Source organism: Chionomys nivalis, chromosome 13 (assembly GCF_950005125.1).
Source record: "Chionomys nivalis chromosome 13, mChiNiv1.1, whole genome shotgun sequence".
Taxonomy (NCBI): domain Eukaryota; kingdom Metazoa; phylum Chordata; class Mammalia; order Rodentia; family Cricetidae; genus Chionomys; species Chionomys nivalis.
The window spans coordinates 48,688,396-48,716,352 of record NC_080098.1 but is presented as its reverse complement, the minus strand read 5'-3'; the positions used below and the strand labels follow the sequence as shown (position 1 = coordinate 48,716,352).

Below are 27,957 nucleotides of genomic sequence, written 5' to 3'. Positions count from 1 at the left end.
AAGTTACTGTGATTGTACACAGAAAAAGTAGCCAACTATGGGTAAGAACTGTTCCTGGAAAGTGGTTTTGCCTTAGTTTTGGTCAAGGATCTTGACTGAAGGCCCTGGCTGAGTCACCATTCCAGAGAATACTTCGCACCTGCAGGAACACAGATGGGGGCTGCCCTTAAGTGAACCACAACAGCAGCAGGGCCATTCCTAGAATTTCGTTTACAGATATAGTTCTTCTGAACTGTAAAAAGCCCATTGTATTCATAGCAATGCAATTGCCGCCTAATAATTTTTGGAGATTATTTAGGTAGGTAAAACCTTGAAGAATATAACAGCAAGAAGCTCTCTTCCCTGTTCCTTGTCTTTCTGAGGAGGTGAAAGGGCAAGTGTCCTCAGAGACACTCACTCCCCATTGGAAGGAGGCTCTTCCTGGATATAGGAAACATTCCCACAGGCAGGGGCTTTTTGAAGGAACAAGGAGCCCTTCAGATAGATAATATGATATTAAAATGTTCTTAAGTTGTGAAAGATTCATAAATCATTTTCTAATAGTTTCTATATTTTATATAGTTATTTATAATATCAGTTTGGGCGGCCTTTGTGTACATAAAATATTTAAAAAAAAAAACATTTGACTCTTTTCTTTGGGGGATATTGGATGTAGAACCCAGAGCCTTGCCCATTCAGGAGAACAACTCACTGCTGGGCTGTACTCCAAGTCTCTGTTCAACTCTTCAGTGTAAATGAAATAATCAACAATTAGTGTAATTGGATTATGTTTTTCTGTGTGTTAGGAAATAAACAGCCAAGAAAATCCGGGCATTGGGTATTGATGTTAAAGGGCAGAAGCCTATCACTACACTTAATGTATGATCAGGGTTATCTTCTGCATTCTCCAGCGCTGTCAATGTAAACTGCTGATGACTTGTTTGAATTTTAGGAGCAGCGACTTTTGATAGTCCTGAGCAATTGCTGCTATTTAGAACGTCACACCTTCCTAAACATAGCAGAGCATTTTGAAAAGCACAACTTCCAGGGAATAGAAAAAATAACACAGGTAAGTGCTTTGGTATTCAGTAATCACGTCCACTGCTTTTCCACACTATTTTCTCAGCACCTCCTGGGCTCCCCTTCGCTCTGGTTCCCCAGGCCCCCATGTCCATTCCTCTTACCAGACCCATCCATCAGAGGAATGGTTTCCTTCCTTACCCTGAATTGTTAATGTAACACTGCTTTTCTCTGGAGCAAAGCTTTCTCATGGTTGAAGTGGTTTGCTTAATCCTGTCAAAGTTGTTCAAAAGTCAGGCAAGACAATTAGGAAAGAAACAGCAAGCCTAAATCTTTCAGAGTCTTTCTATTTGACTCCTGTTGGGGTTAAGCCTTTAGGTACTGCTGACATCAACCCTGGTCCTGACTGCACAGAGACCTCTTCCTGCTAATCTAGCCTGTCCCTCCCCTCTTTATCTCCCTGGGAGTCAAGCACTGCCTTTGCACACAGTACACATCCTGCTCCCTAGCCTCTGGCCTCTTCCTTCCTGGCTTAACCAGAACTCTTATATGCTTTGTGCTCCTCCTGCTGGATGTAGGCAAAGTGTGCAGATCAGTGGAGCCGGTTTCGTGATTTAGAATGTTCACTCTCTTGTTTATAGTTTTTCAAATAAGCAGAAAAGGAAAAAAATGAAGTACCTTGTTATAAAGATTGCTAGTTCCTGAGCAAAGTTTATCAGATTTCTAGGTAAAACTGAGCCAACTGTCTAATGCCAGGACACTTTTCTCAGCGAAGAAAACAAGAAAGATAACCATCTTATTAATCATGTCATCAGCGTTGACTCTCGGTGGACGATCTACTTTTTATAAATGATGCTTCCAGTTCATAAACTAGCTTGGGTTTTTTTTTTTTTTTAAAGAATGAAAATGTCAGAGTGGGTGGCTCTGTCTTGTTTTCCTGCCTTTTTGTAAAGATTAATCATCCTGCTGATAAGTGCTGTGACTTAGGCTTGGGGGCCAAATGTCTAGTTTAGTTCCAGAAATTTTTTATGTTCATAATTGCAAGATCTGTGGAAAGTAGGCACTCTATCTTTATTCAGTATGCAGAACTTTATCATTAAAGTGTGAGAAGTGATCAAGAGTTGCATAGGTTAGAAGCAGAGTTTGATTCTCTGTTTTTGTGAAGTAATAAGCAGAAATTATGTTGCCTCTGTTTACACTATTAAGAAGCAGAGCGAAACTGACATAAAGGAAGGTTTTCGGTATCTTTTCCTGTCTTTGTCTAAATCACAGAAGAAGATAATATGAGAACCTGGGGACAGCTTAGAATAAGCAACAGGCTTTTTATCCACTTTAGCATTATATTTTTAAAAATTATTTCTTGAATGTCTTGAAATTATTCATTTGTGACTGAAATGAATAAAGTGGTTTGGGCCACAGCGCACCTGCCTACAATACTGTGTGCCGAAGCTCTTATTTCCATGCTGTCAAACGAGTAAAACCCACTTGCTCTGAAGGAAAAAAGCTCCCTCACAACCCTTATTTTTCACAGTTCCTTTTCCAATGACATAACTCTAGATGTCTGCCAAGAAAATCATAGGGCAGGTCACGATGGACAGCTGTCTCTCCTGTTTCTGTGTTTACTCCAGCCGCTATGCTCTTTTGGAAGCGCCCACCCTCCCTCTCTCCCTCCCCCCCCCCCCCTGTCACTGGGTGCCAGGCCTCTCTCCATTCCTCCTATGGGATGTGCTGTCTGGCAGGGCAGGGAAGAAGCTCTCCCACTCCTTCCTCCTCTCTCGTCCTCTTTCCTGCTGCCTTTCCTTTTCCCTTCCCATTTTCTTCCTTATCGGTACTCTGCCAGTAGAAGCCTAAAAACAACCATTTCTAAAATTCCTTTCATATTGTTTCTCAATTAATAATTATTTAATTATCTTGTTTCTTTTTAAAAATGTATTATGTTGCACATGTCATGGCATTCATGTGGAAGTCAAAAGGACAACATGTGGAAGCTGTTTCTCTCCTTCCACCGTATGGATCCCAGGGATTGAATTCAGGTCATCAGGCTTGGCAGCCAGCCCCTTTTACCAACTGTGTCATCTTTCTGGCCCTTCATTTTGTTTTTACCTTCAAAATAGAGTTGATTTAATATAAAAATAGCATATGCATTGCCATGTTTTTAGGACTTTATTAAAATTTAATGATCAGTTACATTTATGGGTAGGATGATTTCACAGATACAATTGTATTTTATGTCATTTTTCATATGTATGTGTTCATGTGTATGGGGCGGTGGGGGGGGGCTGTCTTTGTAGGCCAGAGGCCAACATCAGGGGTCTGCCTCTATTTTCTTCCTTATCTTTTGAGGCAGGCTTTCTCATTGAACCTAGACCTCACCAATTTGGCAAGGCTAGTTGGCCATGAAGTCCTGGGTTATAGGTACACACCATTGTAGCTGAGATTCAAACATAGTTCCTCATGATTATACACAGAACACCAGCCAACCTAGCCATCTCCCTAGCCCCTCAATATGTAATTTTATTTAATGTAGAATCTCTGAGAAATAAGGGAGGATGATGTTTTTTTAGTTCTGTGATTTTCATGGGGGCATAAGTGCAGAGCATGTGAACTTCACTGGAATGTAGCAGGGACTTGAAAATTAGTCTTTGATTCCATGTCCTGAGCGCTTCCAGCCCCATACTATATACTAAGGCCGAGAGTGGAACTGGTCTTATGATAGACCCCAAGGAAATGAAAATAGGACGCAAAGCTGATTGACTAATGTGTGACAGTTTAACCTTGAGTGACACTGAGTGGTGGTCCATCAGATGAGAATGTAGAAGTCCTCTTACCCTCCCTTCCACCTTACAGCCTCCCTTGAGGAACGCTCAGGCCTCTACCTTTTGGTCACAGGCGAGTGCTCTGTGCCTTCTCACCCAACTTCTTCCTCTGTTTGTGAGAAGCCTGGCTAAATTTTTGAGGAGAAATAAAAGTAAGAATCATCTTTAATGTACTAAACAAAGTGTTTATTGTTATTCATAAAACAGAATACTTCCAACGTGTCCAGTTGCCCCCCAACAGTAAACCTAAACCCTTTCCTAATCACCTCCCCATATCTAGCAGATCCGTATCACATCACTACTCCACACCCAGTCAGCTCCCCTCACTGACTTCACATGGGACCCCAAGATTTGCAGGCTCCTGGTAATAGCCAGGTTGCTTTGGGGGCGATAGTTGTATTATGTTTTAATCATCATTTCCCAGCATAGTTCTTAATTTTCATTCATAAAAATATCCATTAATGTGTTTTAATTTGCATGCCTTTTCTTTTTAGAAATGAATACTTTTCCATTTTTATTAACTATATGATAGAAGAGACAGCTGGGAAGTGTCTAGAGACCAAGGGAGACAGAGAGCTTTGTTCTGAGGACAGAGACTAGATGTGACACAGATCAAATTCCTCAGGAGTATTTGGTGAGAACATGAGAGAATTACATGACTGATAAGCCTAACATGTTACTTTATTGTGGCTGCTATACTGACGTAATTCTAGGAACATTTTTTTTTCATCTGTTGCATGCTGCTTAGCCTGAATCAGTGTTAAGAAAAACATCTGACTTAGCATTTGTATAATTACAGATTCTCCCTGACTTGAGAATGCAGACATTGATCAAGTCTGGTATTAAATTCTCCTAACTTCAAAAACTCCACTCAGGAGGGTGAAGGATTTGTTTTCAACACAAATCCAAAGAAGATCCTTTATATCCAGCCACCAATTTAAAGTATTTTCTATTTCTTGAGCCATATGTGCTATTATTACATAGTTTATTAGTTCATTATTTTTACATTAGTTCATTATTTTTAGTTTAATTGAGTATACTTGTTAGATATTTTAAATTTGTGTCCATTTGATTGTATTGATGGAAATGAATGTGGCTTTTTCCCTTCCTGTTGTATTATCTGTGTCTATGCTTGATTTAGCTTTCCCATTTCTTTATCAGAGTACATTAGGTTTTGTTAAGAAACTGTCTTTGTACAAGTTACTTGTAATTAATTCACCTTAGAGTTTAAGGTTCCGTAGACAAGTAAGTTGAACAAATGTGTTCCCTCTTACCAAACACTGAGCAAATGTTTGATGCTCTTGAGCTGCCTCACATTCCTTCCCTTTGTGGGAAAGGCAAAAAGATACAAGCATGAGTAAATCCACAGTGGGGACTGTGGATGTGGTTCAGCGGTGGAGTAGGCTTGCTTGTCTACTGGTTCCATCCATGGTACCATGAAAAGAGGGAGGGAGGGAGGGAGGGAGAGAGGGAGGGAGGGAGGGAGGAAGGGACAAGAGGAGGGAGGGGGCGTAAGAGGAGAGGAGAAAAGAAAGCTATCCATTAGTCAAGTCACGAGCCTACCATTGACAGCGTGTTTTCCAGTGCAGCCTTTCGAAAAGCTTTCAGAAAAGGAGATAAAAGGTTCAGGCCCAGGTCATGGTTTCAGAGTTCAGAGAGACTGGATTGCCTCCTGTGTCTTCAGAAAACCGAGAAGGGATAGGAACAAGAGAGTGTCATGGCCGCTTCTCCAGGGTCCAGGGTGAGGGTCTCAAGTTAGAAACTTCCGTCTGAGCAGGTGACCCTCTCTCTGACCATCTCCATCGCACTTGTGTACTCTGACCATGACTTTTGCTTCCTCATCATCCTGGTACGGTTTCCTTTGGTGATCAGATCTGCCCACAGCTTTGTCCACCATTAATGCCAGTAATGCTCAAATGCTTGAACCTTCCACCTCCTCCCTAGACTTGATTGCTGTTTCCTACCACACATCTTCACTAGACATTTCCAGTGGGATTTCAGAGCATCCCCGAGCCAAAGTCACCTTCCTTTTTCTTTCAATGTCTTTCCTGTTGTAGACAGTCACCATTGGGTCAGCCAGCTAGAACCTGTGAATTGTACCCTTTTCCTTATTAATTTATGTAGCTGTTTTAAATGGCAAATGCTAATTATGTATTTTGTGGAGTACAGTGGTGATGTTTTGTTCTCTGTATACATAATAAAAAGATTCAGTTTAATTAGCATCTCCATGCACTTATTAACCATATTTTGTGTTGAGAACATTAAAATGTATTATCTGAGAAAATTTAAAGCTAAAATGCTTATTGGTAGGTACCCCATGCAGTAGTTCCCTGAACCAAATTCTTTCAGACTCTGAACTTTGTGCCTTTGATCCAGTTTCTCCTTCTCTCATACCCCAGCCGTCCCCCCCCCCCCCCCCCGCCAATGGTTTCTGGACTGTCTGCTTTGGGTCTATGAAACTGAATTAGAACGATAGCTATTGGTGAGACCACACAGTGTTTGTCTTCCTGTGCCTGGCTTATCTCACTGAATACAGCGTCCTCTGTTTTCATTCTTTTTTTTTTTTTAAATTTATTTATTTATTTATTAAAGATTTCTGCCTCCTCCCCACCACCTCCCATTTCCCTCCGCCTCCCCTAATCAAGTCCCCCTCCCTCGTCAGCCGGAAGAGCAATCAGGGTTTCCTGCCCTGTGGGAAGTCCAAGGACCACCCACCTCCATCCCGGTCTAGTAAGGTGAGCATCCAAACTGCCTAGGCTCCCACAAAGCCAGTACATGCAGTGGGATTAAAAACCCATTGCCATTGTTCTTGAGTTCTCAGTAGTCCTCATTGTCCGCTACGTTCAGCGAGTTTGGTTTTATCCCATGCTTTTTCAGACCCAGGCCAGCTGGCCTTGGTGAGTTCCTGATAGAACATCCCCATTATCATTGCAAATGACAGGCTTTTATTCTTTAAGGCTGTGTAGTATTCTGTTATGTATACTTACTACCTTTTCTTACTCATTTGTTTTTGTGGTTGGTGTTTGTTTTTTCTTGAAACAAGGTCCCTGTGTAGTTGGGATGTAGTTCTGATCCTCCTGTCTTCATCTTCCCAGTGTTGGGATTACAACAGACCTAAAAACAACCAGTTTTATGCAGTGCTGGGGACTGAACCCAGTGCATGTGGGGTTAGCATCCCACCAGCTGAGTCACATCCTCAACTCATACGCATTTATTCTGCTGATGGGAGTTGTTTGCTGGCGTCTCCCTTGACAGTCTACGCTGCGCACTTGTCCCTAAGCCCCAGCTCTTCTGGACCATCTTCTGCTCCCTTGAGCGGCTGTTCCTGTCTGGAGTCTGGCCTTTCTCCTCATCTGAATCTGGTGTTTCAAGAACCTGCTCTGCAAATGTATTTTTTTCCTCACCTTTTTTCTTCCTGATATCCAGCTCATCTTTCACAGAGTATCCAGAAACCAATCTACTACACAGTTCTTCCTCCGTCCCATATTCTTGAACATCTCCTTGCCTGAAGAATGTTACCTAAATGACCCTAGCTGGTGTTGGTGGGGGCTTTCATCCGTCTCCTTAACTTTAGAGGGCTGTCACTCAACTCATTTGATCTATCCATCTTTCTCGTTCATTTGTTCTTTTAGCCACTCACTCAGTATCGGCTTCCTGTGCTCTGTTGAAAGAACATTTGCCTGTGGCTTTCCCTGTCTGTATAGAATAGCTTTTCTTTAACCAATATCAGCTTGACAAAGTCTTGTTGCCCTCTGAACCACTGGCCTTTTCATCATATTTCATGATATTTCCTTCCCATCAATGGCTAGTATTTAACTGTACATTCTTATTAGCTCATCAACCACAAAACTTCCTCACTTCATTCTCCACAGTGCTTCAGCTTTTGTCAGCATTCATTGATCCTCATCATTAATTCTCAGTACTAAAATTAGGGGTATTTCTTCTGCTCTCTCATTCATCCTATCTTCATGTGTGTCTGATTTCACCGAAATGTCCTGTTCATTGGAATTATATTTCAGTTAATTCTCATCTCTAGAAACCCGGTTTTTCTGGGGATAGTAAGGAAGGAGAACAGCTAACTTACTGTGGGATGATTTCCAACACTAGTGGTGAAGATACTCGGCATGCAGTTGTTCATCGCATCCTTCCATCCTCCCATCCTTCCGATGGGGCGAGGGCTAAACCAGTCAGTGACGGTGTGTGATTATGCCACTGAGGGAGAGACTGAAGCGCAGGAGTGAAGCCTTATCCTCAGGTGGCAGGCGGGTTATAAGCAGTCACAGGGAATGAACGCACCATTTGAGGTGTCGCTGGATTGAGCACCCAGGTTTAGTGAGTCGCTGAGACCCCCTGCAAGGGAAAGCAGCCTATTGGGCAGCTCTTAGACTGTCATCGACCTGCATCCTGCTTCATCCAGTTTGCTTTTTTCTGTTAGTAGCGACCCCTCTTATTATCAGTTGGTCTCTCGTTACAAATTGATTTATATTTTTGATTTTTTGAGACAGGGTTTCTTTATGTAACAGCCTTCACTGTCCTGGAACTCGCTTTGTAGATCAGACTGGCCTTCAACTCACAGAGATACACCTGCCTTTGCCTCCTGAGTGTTGGGATTAAAGGTATGTGCCACCATGCCTGGCTCTTCCAAATTAAGTTTTGAAGATTTATCTTACTAATGTGTGTTGACGGGGTTTCTTTCCTGCCCAGTTCCCGCAATCGTTAAGTCCTAAAGAAATCACACAGAGGTCTACATTAGTCATAAAACTGATTGGCCCATTAGCTCAACTTCCTATTAACTCTTTATAACATATATTAACCCATATTTCTTATCTGTGTTAGTCACATGGCTCAGTACCTTTTTCAGCGAGGCATTCACATTTTGCTTCTTCTGTGGCTGGGCCAGGACTGCAGAGAGAGTTTCCTCTTCCCAGAATTCTACTGTTCTCATTGACCCACCTCTACTTCCTGTCTGGTTGTCCCGCCTGTACTTCCTGCCTGACTACTCACCTATCAGCGTTTATTTAAAATATAATTGACAGAATACAGACAATTGTCCTGCACCAGATGTGTATGTGTGTGTTGCATGCACCAGGTATGTTTAGGTGCCCACAGAGGCCAGAAGAGGGCATTAGCTCTCCTGGGGTTGAAATTACAGGTTGTTGTAAGCCAGCCAATGAAAGTTCTGGGAATTGAACTTTGGTCCTCTACAAAAGTAGCAAGTGCAAAGTTTTTTAAAATAGTTGCCTCAAATGACTTTTGAGTTTGCTTTCTCAACATTACCAGACTTCCTGGAATGAAACTGTGACACCTTCTCTCTAGCCTGCCAGTGTAGGTGTTCTGTTCTCAGCTATTTGTTTTCCATTGTTTATGGGTAAGTGTACAGGAGTGTAGAAGGAGCTGTGGGCTGCATTCCTGCCGCCCAGCTCCTGGCCGCCTGGCTAGCTTATGCCCCAAAATAACAACATGGAAACTGTATTTTTTAAAACACTGCCTAGCCCATTATATCTAGCCTCTTCTTGGCTAACTCTCACATCTCTACTAACCCATTTCTAATATTCTGTGTAGCACCACAAAGTGGTGGCTTACCGGAAAGGATTCTAGTGTGCATCCATCTTGGGCTGGAGCTTCATTGCATCGGCCCTGGAGAGGAGAGGCATGGCATCTGCCTCACTTCCTCCCAGCATTCTGTTCTGTCTACTCCCCCTACCTAATTTTCTGACCTATCAGGCCAAGCAGTTTTCTTTATTGATTAACCAATGAAACAACAGATTGACAAATGACCTTCCCACATCACAGGAGTGTATGCATATATGTTCACATGTGTGCAGCTTCCTTTGTGTGTTTGCAGGTGTGCATGGTCTGTATGCACTTGCATGTAGAAGTCAGGGGTCAACCTCATATGTCATTCCTTATGAATGTCCATGTTGGTTTTTTGAGGTAATCTCTTACCAATAACTGTTGCTCACTGATCAGAATAGGCTGCCTGGCTGGTAATCTCAGGTGTCTGCCTGTCTCTGCCTCCTCAGTGTGGAGATCACAAGTTTGTGTCACCACAACTGTCTATTGTGGCCTGGCTCTTTTACACAAGTGGTTTTCTAAGTGGATACATGGCAATCTCCTTACCCACTGAGTGGTCTCCCAGCCTCATCTTCATTTGCAGATTGGCCTTGCTGGGAACTTTCCTCTTTCTTCCTTTTCTCTCATCCCTTGCTCCCCTTCCTCCTCTCCCACTTCCTCTCCCATCCCCTAGGGTTTTTTGTTTGTTTGTTTGGTTTTTTTTTTTTTTTTTTCAGTACCAGGTATTCAACCCAGGACCTTGTACATAGTAGGCAAATGTTCTACCGCTGAACTACATCCCAGTTGTTTTTTTTTTTTCAACAAACCTACATACTATGTTTGGCATTAATGGTTTTCTTTAATAACTGGATTGGTTCCCTTACACTTTAAATTTCTATTTTATTAGCTGCTTGAAGGAGTTAAAACATTAATTCTAAGCTTTTCAAGTGCTCTCTTTAAATATTTGTAGCTCAAAGTTATTTACTTACTGCCCAGTCTCCACATAGGTTTAGATAAGGCTGCATTTTCCTTGTTGATCTCCTTTTGCTTAAGAATTTCTTGTTGACGACTTGGAGGGGGCATCACTAACAATCGCCAAATCCTCGCACGTGCTAAGCAAGGCTCTACCTCTGAACTGTATTCCGTACCCTCTTTTAAGAATACTTTAAAGAATCTTTGGAGCTGGACAGATAGCTCTGCAGTCAAGAACACTTGCTGTTCTTACAGAGCTACCCACATGGCTGCTCACAACCACCCGTAGCTCCAGGGGATCTGATATCATCTTCTGAGCCTCCACAGGCACATCATACAAGTTCTGCACATAAATACATGCAGGTAAAGCACATAAAACAAAACCTTTTTGAAAAGAATACTTATGTAGAACTCATATTTCACTTTTCTAGGATGCTTCTAGTCTGTTAGGTTTATGTTTGTAGATATTAGGCATGGAGGGCTTTGGGAAGGGACCTGGATTTTGTTTTCTGCCACTGTTTTCCTCAACAGTTCATCTTTCCCAGACTGATTAGTTTGACTTCAGTTTAGTACCTTTTCTCACAAATGCATAGGATACATTCTCTGTATCTTTTCATGACCAAATGTATGTCTTGTGGACTTAGTTAAGGGATCGACATGGTTCTGAGGTTGGGTTCTTTTACTGCTGGAGATACTTGCAGTGAGTGACCTCTCGGGTTTGAGAATGGCATTTCAGAACTCACACTGATCCTTGATTCTCTGTACGTATTGTTACTTTCTTCTAACAATGTGAGAGAGTCTCACCCCCTCGCATTCACTTAGAAACTGGGAACTCTAATAGCGTGTGCCCAGATATGTACAGTGTCATCAGCAATCTACTATAGCTCAAACTCCGGCTCAAAATCCAGTAAAATATCTTCTTTTGCTTATTGGATTGTTGACTCTTCTTTTGTTGACCATTTATCTCCCCTTGAATTTCTGTGGGTTTGTGTTCTACAGCCGCCTGGAACCATCCTCCCTGTTTCTAACTTCAGTTTTAGATTTCTGTATGTTACTTTGAGCTTTGAAGGACAACTTGCCTTTCACTTCAGTCTCTTTGAAAATTACATGTCCTGTCTCCATAAAATCATGTTCTCTGATGTACTGTACCCTCTAAAGACGTTCCTTGTGCTCTGTTCCCGCTGTTGCTCTCATCACGGCTTGGTAGGTACTGTGGTTGCCATTCCGCGCACTCCTTAGATGTGCGTTCCACTTTCTCATCAGTTTGTTCAGGTCCAGTGTTTAAGAAGCCTGTGTGTCCCTCGGGTAAATAGTGGGAAAGAAGATTGCCATGCTTCGCTACAGAGTGCCCCTAGCCAGCACACCTTTGCTGTCAAATGATGTCTTAGTCATTTGAGTGCCATTGAAACTAAGCCCACTCCTATAAGGCTGATGATAGCCTCTCTGTCTGTTTTGCCCTTCTGCCAGCAGGAGCTACAGGTGGCCTGTGCTGAACTGTGTCTGGATCTGAGCCTCTGTAATACTCAAACCAGGACTCTCTAGTAACATCTTTGTTGTATTGTTTAAACCATGAGGGAGCAAGACCTGTACTTTGTGTCTCCATGGAGTAACAGTAGTATAAGTTCAGTCTTCTCAGCGCTGAGACACATCTCAAGCATGCAGACAGTGATTGGAGGAGGCCAGGGGAGCCGGAGTTCTGCCAGTTCCCTCACCATCCCAGAGACAGAGCCCAGCTCTCACCCTCAGTTCTTACCTGGTCACATACCCAGAGAAGACTGTATCCATATGGCTAAGTCCGAATTCCCACAACTCTCGGGCAGGTTATTGGAACAGGATGCCTTCCAATGATGCCACTGATGTGGCACACTACAGTTGGTGCCCTTTGTATTGTAGGTTAGTGGCTGTTTAGTATTTATGCTGCCAGTTTGCTCTGCCTGCAGAGTGAATATTTAAAGTATTCCAAAACATAATCTGTACTCCATAGTTGGAAACTATTTCTTACTGTGTAAAATAGCCATGCTAATAGTTCTCCTTATTACTGAGGTAGGTAAGCTAGAAACCTGAACTTAATAGAAAAGTTCTTTTTAAAATATATTGGATATTTACTTGCATTATTTTTCCTTAACTCCTTAATTGGCATCTTATACTCTTTCTCTCGTGTTGTAGGTTAGCATGGCATCACTGAAAGAACTAGACCAACGACTCTTTGAAAATTACATTGAGCTAAAAGCAGATCCTATTGTTGGATCCCTGGAACCCGGGATATATGCAGGCTATTTTGACTGGAAAGACTGCCTGCCTCCAACAGGTAAGTCTATAAGCATTCCCAGGTTCTCCAAATACTATCTAGGGTGCTAGATATAGATAGGCTTCTCAGCCAAGATGTGTTTAAACAGTTTTTCTTTATATTCATTCTTTCCTATTCTTACCAAAGATAGGACATCTGTTATATTTACTTATTGGTTTAAATTATGTTTTATAGGGGAATTCGGTGTACTTTCCCTCGTGAATACTCAGTAGCTTATTCTTTGCCTCCAGAGAATCATTAATTATACCTTTGGATTATGGATGACTTGAAGATGCAGAATGTCTTCCTACAATACTCTTTCTACATAGATATTAGAAGGACTGACAGTTTTATTCTGTGATCTTGTGAGTGTTGGCAAAAAAACTAAAGATATTTAGTCCTGTGAAATATCTCATTGTTGATGCTGAAAGTGTAGAAGAAAAGCATGCAGGAATAAGGTTATCACAGTGATTCAGGGAGGAAAAAAGCAGTACACAGGATGGCTGGGTGGAATACCAGTGGGAAGTTGGTGGGATAGCTGAAAGCAGCTTCTGTCACTTTAGATCTTTTAAAAATAGCTGTTGCTTTTTGAATCAAATAAATATTTTAAATTTCTCTCTGTGTGTATGTACACGTGCTGTGATCTGAGCCATCGTATAATTTTTCTGACTAAACAAATAGTTGTTTCTTTTTCTAAACTGCTATGGACTACATGAGCTCCTGTTTCTGTGGGAGTGGCCGTGCCGATATTAACCTTCGGTTCCTCATGGGTCCTTAGATGCAGGTCCCCCAGTGGTTGTTAGCTAAGGAGTGTATCCCGGTCTTCATTCTCCTTTTGGTTGTCCTTTTTATAACATGCTGTTCTTATTAGATATAGATGAGCTTATTTGCTGGTGAAACACCTTTAGGTTTTATTGTGCACTATTTACACTTAGTAATTCCCAAACCAGAATAATTAAATGCCTTTTTATATGAGTGTGATTTTTTAATTTTTCAAATAGCCATCTTTCCCTCTCTTTTTCTATCAGCATGAATCATTGTACAAAATAACAGGCTTCTCTGTGGATACATGTGTATCCCGAACATGGTGTTTTCATACATGATTGTCCCGGACGTGGTGTTTTCATACATGAGTGTCCCGGACATGGTGTTTTCATACATGAGTGTCCCGGACATGGTGTTTTCATACATGAGTGTCCTGGACATGGTGTTTTCATACATGAGTGTCCCGGACGTGGTGTTTTCATACATGTGTATCCCGGACGTGGTGTTTTCATACATGAGTGTCCCGGACGTAGTGTTTTCATACATGAGTGTCCCGGACATGGTGTTTTCATACATGAGTGTCCCGGACGTGGTGTTTTCATACATGAGTGTCCCGGACGTGGTGTTTTCATACATGTGTATCCTGGACTTGCGCCATATTCCCCGCACCGCAGTTACTCTCTCAGCATCATCTCATCTCTCCTGCTGACTGCCTATCTCACTCCAAGTCACTCCTCCCTTCTGTTTTCACACCTCTTGTGTTAAAGTCTAGACCTGCATGTGAGAGAGAAACATGCAGCATCTGTCTTTCTCACGTGGCTTCTTTTGTGATAACCTCTACTTCCATCTGTTTGCCTGCAGGTAACATAATTTCTTCTTTATGAGCAAGTAAAACTCTACTTTCTTTTCCTTTCCTTTTTTAAATTGAAAATAGATTCTGTTCTCATACAATACATCCCAGCCACAGTTTCCACTCACTCCACTCTTCCCAGCTCCCTCCACATTCCCCTCCTTGATCCAGTCCCCCTGTGTCTCTCTTCAGAAAAGAGCAGGTCACCAATAGAAAACAACCAAATATGACAAAACAAAATGCAATAAAACAAGGCAAAAGCCTTTAAACCAAAGCTGTATTAGTCCTACCCAACCAGAGGGAAAGAGTCCTGGGAGTAGGCAGAAGAGTCAAAGACACACCCACTTCCATTGTTAGGAGTTCCACAGAAACACCAAGCTAACAGCCACAACATACACACAGAGGAACTGGTACAGACTCATGCAGGCCCCATACTTGCTGCTTCAGTCTCTGAGATCTCATACTAGCAACTTAACAGCACACCCAAGAGCTCTAGAACAAAAAGAAGCAAGCACCCAATAGAGTAGATGAAAGGAAATACTCAAACTCATCTGATATCAATAAAACAGAAGCAAAGAGAACAATACAAAGAATCAGTGAAGCAAAGACTTGCTTCTTTGAGAAAATCAAAATAGGAAAATTCTTATCTAAGCTAACTAAAAGATGGAGAGAGAATATTCAGATTAATAAAATCAGAAATGAAAAGGGGGACAAAGCAACAGACACTGAAGAAATCCAGAGAATCATAAAGACATAGTTTAAAACCTGTGCTCCACTAAATTGGAAAATCTAAAAGAAATGAATAATTTTCTCGATAGGTACCACTTACCAAGTAAGGTTAAATCAAAATCAGATAAATTTAAATAGACCTATAACCCCACCAGGAGATAGAAGCAGTCTTTAAAAGTCTTCTAACCAAAATAAGAGCCAGATGGTTTTAGAATTCTGCCAGACTTTCAAAGAGGTACAAATGCCATTATTCCTCAAATTATTCCACAAAATAGAAACAGAAGGAACATTGCCAAATTCATTTTATCAGACCACAGCTACCCTGATACCCAAAATCACCTAAAGACTCAAGAAAGAAAGAAAATTACAGACCAGTTTCCCTTATCAACATAGATGCAAAAATACTCAATAAAATATTTGTAAACTGAATCCAGGAACACATCAAGAAGATCATCCACCATAATCAAGAGGTCTTCATCCCAGAAATGCCAGGATGGTTCAATATATGAAAATCAGTAAATGTAATCCACCATATAAACAAACTGAAAGGGGGAAAAATGATCATCTCACTAGATGCGAAAAAGGCCTTTGACAAAATCAACACCCTTTCATGATATAAGTCCTAATGAAGGTAATCTACAGCAAACCTATAGCCAACATCAAATTAAATGGAGTCACAGCAATTCTTCGAAAAGCAATCTGATAGTCCACTCTCTCCATATCTATTCAATATAATACTTGAAGTTTTAGCCAGAGGCACAAGACTACTGAAGGAGATCAAAGTATCATTATTTGCAGATGATATGATAGTATACATAAGTGACCCTAAAAATTTCATCAAGGAACTCCTATAGCTGATAAACACCTTTAGTGAAGTGGCAGAATACAAAATTAACATTAAGAAAATTAGTATCCATCCTCTGTTCAAGTGAGAAATGAACTGAGAGAGGAACCAAGAAGACAACACCTTTTACAATAACCACAAATAATACAAAATATTGTGGGGCCCGAGGTAGCAACCTCCATAGGGGCAGGTACAAGGGAGTGACTTAGTAGGGAGCAGGCCTGAGCCAGAGACATCTGCAGACCAGGCACAAGTCAGGGACATCTACAGGGACAGACCTGAGCCAGCAACCTCTGCTGGAGTAGGCCTAAGCCAGCTACCTCCATTGGAGCTGGCCCGAGGCAGTGACTTCCACAGAAGCAGGTACAAAGGAGCGATTTCACAGAAAACTAGAAAACAACCTTCTCAAGACCCAGTAATACAACTTTTGGATATATATCTAACCGATACTCAATCGTGCCACAAGGACATGTGCTCAACTATGTTCATAGCAGCATTGTCTGTCATAGCCAGAACCTGGAAACAACCTAAATGTCCTTCTACCGAAGAATGGATAAGGAAAATGTGGTACATTTACACAATGGAGTACTACACAGCTGAAAAAAATAGCATCTTGAAAATTGCAGGCAAATGGATGGATTTAGAAAACATATTGATTGGGGCAACCCAATCCCAGAAAGACAAATATATGTACTTAGTCATGAAAAGAAAAACTAGCCTACAGTTCACAATCCCAGGGAACCTAGACAACAGTGAGGACCCTAAGAGAGGCATACATGGATCTAATCTACATGGGAAATATAAAAAGACAAGATCTCCTGAGTAAATTGGGAGCATGGGAACCATGGGAGAGGGTAGAAGGGAAGGGAGGGGGAATATATAGCTCAATTAAAACAAAATAAAAATGGTCACCTGCCATAACCCATAAATAACAGATAACACATAATCACTAATAATTGCTAGAAGAAAAAAACCATTTTGGGATAACTCTAACCAAGCTAGTGAAACACTTGTATGTCAAGGACTTCAAGTATTGGGAGAAAGAAATCTAAGATGAAAAGGTCTGTTGACATTGTTTTCTTGATAATCTTTATGAAATGAAATCTTAGTATAGTATTTATTTGCATTTCCCCAGTAGCTTAGCTCCTTCCTTCCTTCCTTCCTTCCTTCCTTCCTTCCTTCCTTCCTTCCTTCCTTCCTTCCTTCCTTCCTTCCTTCGAGGCAGGTTTCTCTGCATAGTTTTGGCTGTTCTGTAACTCACTCTGTAGATCAGGCTTGAACTCACAGGTATCCACCTGCCTCTGCCTCCAGAGTGCTGGGATTAAAGGTGTGTGTCATCACCACCTGGCTTGAATATGTTTTCATATATTTCCTGGCTATTTCTGCTTCTATTGAGAATTTCTATCCATCCCATTTATTGATTGAATAATTGAAGGCTGTTGGGAAGGGGGTTCCTTATCCCCTGTATCATGTAAAAGCTGGGTCTCCCCATCCCTGCATTCCCCGTTCTGTAGACTGTCTCTTCGATGTCCTGATTGTTTGCCTAAGCTATTCAGAAGCTTTCAGATCTGATAGAATCCCTTTTGACCGTTCTTTCTCTTACTTCCTCAGCTATTAAAGTCCTAACATAGAAATACCCTTGACAGTATCTCGAAGTGTTTTCCTGTGCTTTCCTCTAGCACTTTCAAAGCTTTCGGGTTTTATCTATATTGTGAATTGATTCATGTACAGAATGAAAATAAGAATCTAGTTTATTTTTCTGAATGTATCCATCCAAGCAGCGTTTGGGGAAAGGTTTCCCATTTTATCTACTGTGTATTTTTGGAGACCTGTGTTGAGAGAAAGGCTGTTTCAGTTTGGTGGGTTTATATCTTGACAATCTGTTCTATCATATTGCTACATGTCTCTTTTGTGCTGTCTTTTTGTTGTGGCTCTTGGTGCAACTGCTTTAATAAACTTCAACAAATTAGAATTGCAACTGAGTTTCAGTCTCGGTTGTCAGGGGTTGGTGTCTGTCTTCATGGGAAGCTCTATTGGTCCTGAGGAACAGGAGCAGCTTGCACTGCGGCAGAGGACTTCCTTTTCCTCAGCTCTCTTCACTGCTGCATATGGCCAACAGTAGTACTCCATTAAGGGGAATGCTGACAGTGGCAGTGAGGCTTCCCTGTTTGGGGAGAACCAAGTTGTTGTCCCACTTCCCTCTCTAGGGACATCTTTGGAACTGGCATGGACAGTATGAGGTCCTACTGTCCCCGAGAGCATTGTGAGGTCCCAGCACTTCTTGTCCTGTGACAACACTTAGTGTAGTTAACCAGAGGAGCAGAGGTGTATGAATGGCAGTGCCGGGTGAAGCTTCCCTTGAGTTCATTAAGACAGCCGGACTCCACAGCTCACATCCTCTGCTGTGATGTTTTCAGCTCAAGTAGCCAAAGTCTGATTTCTCCGTTATCTTCAGATTCTTCCAACCATGGCACTTGCAGGTTAGGATTAGAGTGTGAAATATTTAATCATAAGATTTATCTTAATACTAGTTAATAGCCTCAGACTTTTCAGGATAAAGATTCTGCCTGGCTGTGTGGCATTTTTAACGTAGTTTGATCTTAATTATAAGATAACCTTCCTTTATGGCACTGTCAACAGTTAGCATTTCTCACATTGCAAATGCACTGAGAAGTTTATTTTACTTCTTAACATGATTTTGTTCTTTGTGTAGTTTTGACTTCTTGATTACAGCTGAACCTCAGTCTTGTATAGTCATTTAGTGAGTTTTTGTTGGTTAAAAGCTGGGCCTTCATGTCAAGTGATTGGTCAAAATTGACATAACCATTCTAAAATATTTCAGTCAACAACTTTAATATTATTTTTAGAGTGTTCAGCTCCACAAGCTGAACTGTACAAACCACATAGGTAACTAATTACTAGTTAGAGGAGTTAGCAGTAAATTGTGTTTCCAATACTATACACAGTAATTTTTAAAAATCCAATTGATTAATTTTATAATTTAAGAAGAAATTTAAGCTAAAGCCATAGCTATGTTTTCACAATCTGACAGATACTTACATACCTTTCTGTTGGTGTGTGTGTGTCACTAAAATTGTTCTTACTAGTTTTGTATCAGATAATTGACTGTTCTTAAGATTTTAGGTGTTCTATTACAATGATTATTAGGAGGTTCTTGAGTGTTTACATTTTCTGAATTCTAGCAAAATTAAATATATTGTTAATCTCTCATTGTCAAATACACATGCAAGTTCAGGTCTTAGAAGCATATTGGGGAAAAAACTTACTTAAATTTTCTCTCAACTACTACTTTTAGCTATTTTTTATCTATCATGCATATAAACTTAAATTTGTAGACGTTCTTTAAACTATTTAATAAATGAATTTAAACTTAGCCAGGTAAAGTACATAACTGAATTTTGATCCAAATGCTTTGTATTAGTTGTGATATGTGGATTTCAAACGGACTTGTAGAGATTCACATGTTATGACATGAAATGTCTAGTATTACTCTGGAATCACACCTCAATCAAAAGCTTGAGTAGGTAATGTTTGTGGTCCAGAGCAGCGTTATTCTGACTCCTCATGATGGCTCAGACGCAACCATAGTGCCCCGGCCCATGACTGAGCTGTGAGAGTTGTCCCGTGTCTGCTGCCAGAAGTGCGCGTTAGGCAGTGCTTCCTCAGTCTGAGGCAGGACAGAGGCGCACTACTCATGTGACATAGTAAGTACATAGCTCTTCCGTGTCTGCGTTTGTTTTCCTCAGAGCAACTTCAACTGTGCCTTCAGATCTCTGCCTTTGGGATCTGTCTGACATATTTTCACTGAACTGTGTGAAAGACATTGCATAGTTTGGTTATCATCTACCGTATCTTGTCACATGAATTACCTGGAGCTCAGGTGCCCCTGAAAATTTCCAGAGAATAAAAAGAATGCTAGAGGAGTGGAGATAAGGAGACACTGATTTTTTGTTTGATCTTGAAAAATTTGAACACTAAAGACAACCTTGATATTGTTCCTAACAATTAATCATTAAAATAAATGTTTAGCTCTGCCTTTTCCTCTGTGCTGCTGTAAGAAAATGCCTCCAGCCAGATAGTTTATGAAAAATAAGGTTGGGAGTCTAAGATCAAGGTATAAATTCAGTGGTACTGTGTAGCCGTGTCCTTCAGAGAGGACAAAGCCTGTATCCTCACAGCAGTGAAAGAATGGGTAGAAGTGGCTAACCGACTCTTCAGGATCCTTTATACGGCACACATAGGTTTACCTTTCTGAGTCATGTTCATGTGAGTTCAAATTATTTGTAATTATTGATATGCTGTATTGCTGTATTAATTGTAGCCAATAAGCATAATGAATGTGTGACTAATATCAGCTCTGAGTATACAAAAAAGGTATGAATAATGTCAGCAAATAGAATTATGCTACCCATTAGCAAAGCATTTATTTCTCTTTTTATTAATTTTTATTGAGCTCTACATAAAGCGTGTATTTCATCTAAACGTTTCAGTATTGATTCCTATATGAGTAAAATACTTCTGCTAACACTTCAGAAGGATCAGTTGTAAAGACAACTTGTAAACTGCAAATGAACTTTGAAATATTTCTCCCTAAATACCTTCTGGTTTTCTAGGTAATGGAACCCAGCAGTCAGTCCCCTCTGCCGCACCTGTGTGCCCCTTGTACCCTCCTTCCCTCATCCCTTCCTCCCTGCCACTAACCTGTGGAGACTCACTGTGCGCTTTCCCGGACCCAGCCTTTCTCCTTGTGAAACTCCATTGGAGAAAACCAGCTTTTTGTTTGTTTGCTTGTGTGCTTTTTTGTTTGTTTTGCAGACATGTTAATTGGAGCTAACTTTTTGGATATGGGTAGGAGCACATGTCCACTTCCCCCTTCTCAGCGCTGGGACACAGTCTAGCTTGAACCTGTGTGTGCCCTGTGCGTGCTGCCACAGTGTCTGTAAGCTCATATGTGTGTCAGTCCCGTTGTGTCTGGAAGACACTGTTTCCTTGGAATCACCGGTGGTCTCTGGCTCCAACAATCTTTCCATCTCCTCTTCCACATAGCTCCATGAGCCCTGAGGGGAGAGGTTTGATTACAACATTCCATTTAGGACGGGGTGTTCCAAAACCTCTTATTCTCTGCACGTTGTCCAGTTGTGGGTCTCTGTATTTGTTCCCGTCTACAGTAAGAGGAAGCTTCTCTGATGATGATAGCTGGGCAGGGCACTGATATGGATATAGCAGGATGTCCTTAGGAATCATCTTATTGTTTTGTTCCTTAGCTGAACAATCATACTGGGTTGTTTCCTGGTGCCTATGGCCTGTCCAGTCTCCAGTTCTTGCCTGCCTGGGCAGTGTCAGACATGGGTTCCATCTCGTGGAGGACCTTAGATCCAGTCAAAGAGTGGGTGGGTCCTCCCACGTTTGCACCACTGTGGCATCAGCATGTCACTCAGACAGTCACTCTTGTTGATGGAAGGGTTTGTAGCTGGGTTGGTGTTGACCTTTTCCCCCTGGTAGCAAGCAGAGTACACCTTCCAGTACCATGAACACCATTCGGTAGGAGTGAAGGCCTTAGACACCCACCAACTTGACTTCTCCATGTTCAATGAAATATTGAAGTGTTGTCATCAGCAGTGGGCTTTACTATCAGTTTATAGAGAGCAATAGTAGTCTTGGCAATAGCCTGAGATGTTTGGAAGTTTACACAAGGGTCCCCCTGGTCTCAGGGATATACACAGCTTCTGTGCTTGTCATGAGTTGAACCTGTGTCCCTCTCCTGCGTCATTACTTAATATGAGGTCTTGTAACTAACACCCAGCCATGCAGTTATTCCCAGTCCCAGAGCATGGCATTCCTTCCCAGAGGTTCTTGCACATAGTGTTTCCTCCACGGGACTTCCAACCACTCTGCCTGTTCCAGCTGAGGCATCTAGATGGGACACAGAGAGCTCCTTCAGCTGCTTCAACCCGGTCGGGACTTCTCTCCTCATGTTCCCTGGATTCTTTGCCCTGCCTGAACTTGTTTTATCCTATGCTGTGTCCACCCTCTACAGGACTCTACTCACAACGTGCATTTTCTAACAGACTCTCAAAATTAGTGAGTTAATTCACAAGAAACACCCTGACAAATTTCTTCCAGCAAAGTACAGTGAGGAAATAAACAGCAATTAAAATGCCAGTTTATACTTTAGTTTTAATTTTTCAACAGACTGTCAGATGGAATCAACTATTCTTATTCAGTGAATGTCAGAGAGGGGAACTTTGTTGATTAAATATCATAGCAGTTGCAGAAAGAACAGACAGTGGATCGGAGTATTTGCAATGCACTTAGCACTGAGGATCTCCTAGAGGCAGCACTGCCTCTCTAGAACACTTCTGAGAATTCTTTGAGCTTTACAGATCATATATTATATGCTTGAGTACTTTTCAAAAGTCTGTTTCTTCTCTGGCTGTGGAAAGTGTGCTGGGGCCACTCCTCCTGGATTCCTGGAATCCTCCTGTGAGCAGCTCAGCTCAGCAGGAAAGCTGCTTTCTGTGAAAACAGCTGCCAACGGAGTGGACCTTGTCCCTGCAGAAATGCCCCAGTCGTCATCCTTCTCTGTCCTGAACTCTGAAGGAAAAGCGTTCATAACTCCCAGGACGTCCTTGGTTTCACCTAAATTTTGTGAGGATGTCTTAATGGTTCTATATTTGATCTGATCATAAGAAAAAAGCAATTTTCCATTTTTTTGAAAAAAGATAAGCTTAACTGTTCATCTCTCCAGATCACAGCTTCATTGTGTAAGCTCACGTTGGTCTTCAGACCTTGTCTCCTTTTAACAAACAGCTTGATATATTATAGTCAATGCCATCAAGCCATTTGCACAATGCTTTGGACATTTGGTTATAATTTCTTCGTCTGCCAAGCATTTTTCAATAAAGCTTAATTTTGGCCTCTCTTGTCCTCAATGTGAAATTGATTAACCTTGAGATGGACTGTGGCTTGCATATTTCTTCTGTGCATGTTTTATCTGCTGAAGTATTTATTATGTATTAAATTGCTAGCTGTAAGCTATGCCGCTTGGTGTTGGGGTAAACTAATATCCTATTGTGCAAATCAAACTCATTCTTTTAAGTTTTTTCATAGAGAATTTCACACACTTAATAGACCAGAATAACAAATCTTGACTGACCGATTGGCCAACTCCAGCATTTACCTGCCCTCACCTTTTATGTTCTGTTTGTACGCATGGATTCCTACCTCCAGGACTATTATTTTGAAGTAAAAGTCAGATATTAGATCAGTCATCTATATGCAGATAACATAAGGACAAATGTTTCCAAATGAAACATAATCAATCATAATACTTGGAAGAAAGTTAATAGTAATTCCTTAATTTCACCAAATGTCTTGTCACTGTTCAAATTCTAGATATTTATTAAGTAGAATGCGTGCTCAAGCTTCCCTAGGTCTCTGTATTTCATTGGTTGACTCCTTGTTTTTGTTGGTTGGTTGATTAGTTTTGTTTAACTCACTTGGGTCCCCTTTCAGTGTATTTGTTGAATAAATCAGCCTCTTTCTTGTGTGGATTTTCAGAAATCTTGGGTTTTAGGAGTCTGTCTCCATGCTGTTATCTGTTCTTTGTGTTTCCCATAAATTAATAAAAAGGTGTAGGTTAAATTCTGTTTCTGAAATGTAAGTTTACTTACGCAAGGTCCGTAGTAGCCAAGCTTGTTGTTACTCTTCCCGTTTGTGGTAGTAAGACTGAAATTGGAATTCAAGTGCTCATCCTTTTATTGATTCACCATGAACTTGTCTCTAATGATTCATCACCACTGATGATTTGTGCCGTGATCTATTTCTTTCTTTCTTTTTTAGTGTGTGTGCATGAGCGGAATGTGCATGTGTCCTGAGACACGCGTGGAAGTCAGCAGGCTGTTCAGAAGCAGGCTCCCTTCTTCCAGCTGGGTTTTATAAGGCAAGGTCTCTCTTGCTTCTGCCACACTGCATACTCCAGGTTATCTGGCTCAGTCGCTTCCAGAAGTTTCTTCTGTCTCCACTCCCCATCTCACTATAACAGTGCTAGGATTATAGATGAGTGGTACCACGCCGACTTTGTCCTTGGGTTCTGTGGCTCTAGTGCAAAGCATCAGCAAGTCTTTGTACCCGGTGAGCTGCTGCACCTGCTCTTTTGGGGTTTAGTTAAAATAAGCTGGGCCAGGATCTCTGAGAAAGGTAAACAAGGAGGAATGGTGCTGGCTGCCCCACAAAGCACCCCACCCCTATCCCCACTCCTACCCTTTAAGGAACATAAGCAAGGTGTTGTATCCCTTCACAAGTTCCTGCTTCCAGTGCCGCTGATAATACAGTGTGGGAGAGCAGACTGTAAGTAAGAATGGCTTGTAACATTTTTATCCCAGTTAGTCCTGGAAGACCAGTCATGGGCAAGGAGTTGAAGGTGAGGTAACAGCTACATCTCGGTAACTGTGGTAAGAGTTAACTACCGGTTGGCAATAGAGGAAAAAGATCCAGATGAACTCCAAGCTGAAAGAACAGTCTGATTAATGGCCAGCAGACTTGATTGCCTCTAAGACCAGCAATATCTGCAAGGTCCAAGCACTGCGGCGCCAGCCCAGGCTAGTGACCAAGAGTCAAGATCAGCACCTAGTAGAGCAGGTCAGAGACAGAGTGGACTGAGTATAGGAACGCTCCGAAACTGGCTGGGCTAGGGAAATAGACATAGGACAGTGGTGCCCTAATTGGTCGGACTTAAGCCCAGAGAAACTAACCAATTTCAAGAGAAACCATCTCAGCCTTTGTCAGGTTTCTCTCCTGAGTCCTGTAAGAACCCCCTAGGAAAACTGCCCAGCAGGTTTTTCTCTCTCTTGAGGCCCCTACTGCATGGGAGGTAATCTCCCATTTCTGGAGACCTTCTCTTGGACCCTCCAGAGTTTCACTGCTCTTTAGTTTCTGCTTCAGAACTTTAAGCTTTCTTCCTTAACCCTTCTGTAGTGAAAACTCCCGTTTTGTTTTTTTGAGTTTTTTTTTTTTTTTTTTTTTTGTCGGTTTCAAGACAGGGTTTCTCTGTGTAACAACTCTCACTGTCCTGGAACTAGCTCTTGTAGACCAGACTGGCATCGAACTCATAGAGATCCACCTGCCCCTCTACCTCCCAAATGCTGGAATTAAATTAAAGATGTGTGCCACCACTGCCCGGCGTAAAAACTCCTTTTAAAATCCACCTCTCCGGGTGTTCTCTAGACCTCAGTCTTAGAGTCAGTGAATCAAGAGCCTGGGACAGACCACTGACTGGGTTGAAGTTGTGGGTTATAGGAAGTGTCTGGTGCCCTAACTCCTGAATTTCATCCTTTCTCTTCCTTTCCTTCCATTTCACCCAGATAATCTATTTCTTATTAAGAGTTGCAAAATATTGATTATTAGCTAGAAAACTAAACATATTTTCCAAAAACTTTTCCCCATCAGCTGTTTGATTCCTTCATATAGGAAAGGCAAGAGAATGTGTCCATTGTTTAGCCAGTTCCCAACAAGTTTCCTAGCATTTTTCAATACAGTTTTAGCTTTAAAATTTTATGGACCCCGTATGAATAATCTGATAAGTTTTATTTCATTATATTAGCGGTAGTTGTTGTGTTTGTTTACTAATCCGCCCCTGGAGTAGACTTCTGGTCTTGAAGACTGTTGCCCCTGTAATCTTGAGTTCTGCTGTAGTGCTGCAGACCACATTCAGTGTGACATCCTTGTCCCCGAAGGACCAGCCACTGGAGGAAGGAAATCTTATCTCAGTTCTCTTTCTCTCCTACAAAGTGTGTCTGCCCACTTCGTCTTGCCCAGACTTCTGTGGTCTCTGTCAGTAAATCTCATCCAGAAGTCTGTTCTGTAGTTGACTGAGCAGTGTTAGTGCCTCGCGTGTCTTCTGGACTAAGGATACCATGGTTCTGTTTTGAAGCTAGCATGTGCTGAGCACTTCCAGAATACCACTGTTCCCGTCTGCCAGGTGATAGAGGGTGTGTCCCTGCTCTCTGCCGCGGCCCCTTCCAGGTAGTAAAGCACCGGAAAAAAGTATACGTGTAGTAATTTATATCAGTATGGAGCCGGTGGAACGTAAGCTTCTGCAGGACTATGGAAAGTGTTAGGGATTTCCCCCTCACTCTGCCCCCATTTCGTCTGGCTCTAAATCTAAGAGACTCTTTCCAAAACGAATTTCACTTTACAACCCTTGTACAGCAGTAAGCAGTGGGGCGAAAGGAAGAGGCCCTGCGAGAACTCTGGTTGGGCATGCTTTCCTCCGGGTCTGTTTAGTACTCGTTTGTGGCCTGTTACACTGGGTTCCTGCTAGCCCTGAACTGTCAGTCTGTCTCCAGTAGTTCTGTCTAAAAGTGTTCCCAGAGCATCTGAGGGCTGCTCTGTGGTGCCGTCTGCCTCAGTCTACCTTTGTCTGGTGAGCAGACCCATTGCTCGATGGCCAGCTGTCTGCACAGGGGCACAAGCTCCATGTCTGAGAACATAGATTTACAGCAGATGTTAAAATTTGGATTTGTTGGTCTCTTATGTTTAGCCTAGGCGTTGCCATGTTATCACCCAACACCTATTCAAAATAAAGCCTCACTTAGTAGTGAGAACCCTGGTCTAGTAAAGCAGATGTGTAGAAAACCCGCTAGGCTCATTCTAGCCTCTTCACTGGGTTTTGAAGGTGGGGCTGGGTGACACTTTGAGGGTTACCATGAGATTTGGTGGGTGGGTGCACTGCCCTCTACGACATGAAGACAGCCACGTTGTTAAATTGAACTGGGAAAAGGGTCAGTGCTGTGCTTTCCTACTGATTTATAACACCCATCACAACAGAAAGCCAAAGCCCAGATAGGTTCCAAATGTTAAACTTGGACCATTTACAGGTTTAAGTCACCATCGAAGGTGTCTTGATAGTGTAGCCCTGTTTCCTGGGGTCCGAGAGATCAGAGTCACAGTAGCGAGGCTCAGGACAGAACAGTTGTCTGAAAAGAAACGCAGAGGTCCTTTTGTGCTTGGTTCAGGTACTCAAGGCCACCGTGTGTGGAGGGTAGGGTGGTGATGATGGTATTTTTAATAGAAAACCATTGTGTAATGGAAATTATTGTTACTAGCCCTGCCCTCCCCAGGATCAGGGTGTCTCTTCCCAGCCGACATGCTGAAATTGGAGTGACTGCAGCCAACTGTAAAGCTGCGGCTGGCCTCTAGATGTATTGTGTAACATGGGGATTTTAGCTCACAGTGTTGAGTTGTGCTTGTTGGTGTGGATGTGTGCACCTGTGCACGCTAGTGTGCATGCACATGGGTGCACACAAGTGTGGCAGTCTGAGGTTTCTATCAGGTATTTTTCCTTGATTGCTTTCAACTTCATTTATTTTGTTTGTTTGTTTGTTTGTTTGTTTTGCCACAGGCTCTCTCACTGAGCCTGGATCCCATTGTTTTTGCTTGCCTGGCTGGCCAGTGAGCTTCAGGATCCACTGATTCTGTTGCCCTAGTGCTAGGGTCATAGGAGTTTCTGCCACTGTCACCTTCTTTCTCTCGGTCCCCCTGCTTGTGTAGTAGATAATTTACTGGGCATGAGAGGTGACAGGTCCACAGGGGATGCCGAGGGGACAAAGTGAAGATGTAGCTTTTCTTCATTCACAGCCACCACCTTCATTTCTTAGCCCGCCTTTCTGGATTTGGGGTATCTTTAAATTTCTTTGCCTTTTGTTCTGTTATGGAGGTATAGGGTAAAATAGATTATAGCCCACACCAATTTTGAGCAATTAAAATAATTCTGAGAGCTGGGTTGAAAAAAAATGTGTATTTCAAGGATCCTTTCCTTTATATATAACTGTTAGAAATTTGTTTCTGGTTTGATGAGAAGCAACACCATTCAGATGCTTTTTGTATGTGCTGGAACTAAAAGACAGTTTTGTTTAGTTTTGTGTAATGTTTTGAGAATTTTTTACCTGTGTATTGTATTCACATCATCTCTACCCTCTCACTACTCTTCCAGCTCCTTCTGTGTCCCCTTCAGCCACTGGCAGTGGGCTAGGTTTACAGTACCAGGCATGATTTCCTTCCTATTGATTTGTCCTTATCTTTAGTTGGAGAGCTGTTGGTTACACTCTAGACAAAAGCTCCT

General features: G+C 41.9%; 1 protein-coding gene across 2 annotated transcripts in view; it reads left to right on the top strand.

The window, feature by feature from the left end:
- The window catches only part of Exoc2 (exocyst complex component 2), a 160,679-nt gene that overhangs the window by 107,146 nt on the left and 25,576 nt on the right, over window positions 1-27,957 (top strand). For both annotated transcript variants that reach the window (XM_057787504.1, XM_057787503.1), the window contains exons 22-23: window positions 932-1,048; window positions 12,507-12,648. In XM_057787504.1, coding sequence (XP_057643487.1) covers window positions 932-1,048; window positions 12,507-12,648 — 259 coding nt within the window. The remainder of the gene's footprint in view (window positions 1-931; window positions 1,049-12,506; window positions 12,649-27,957) is intronic.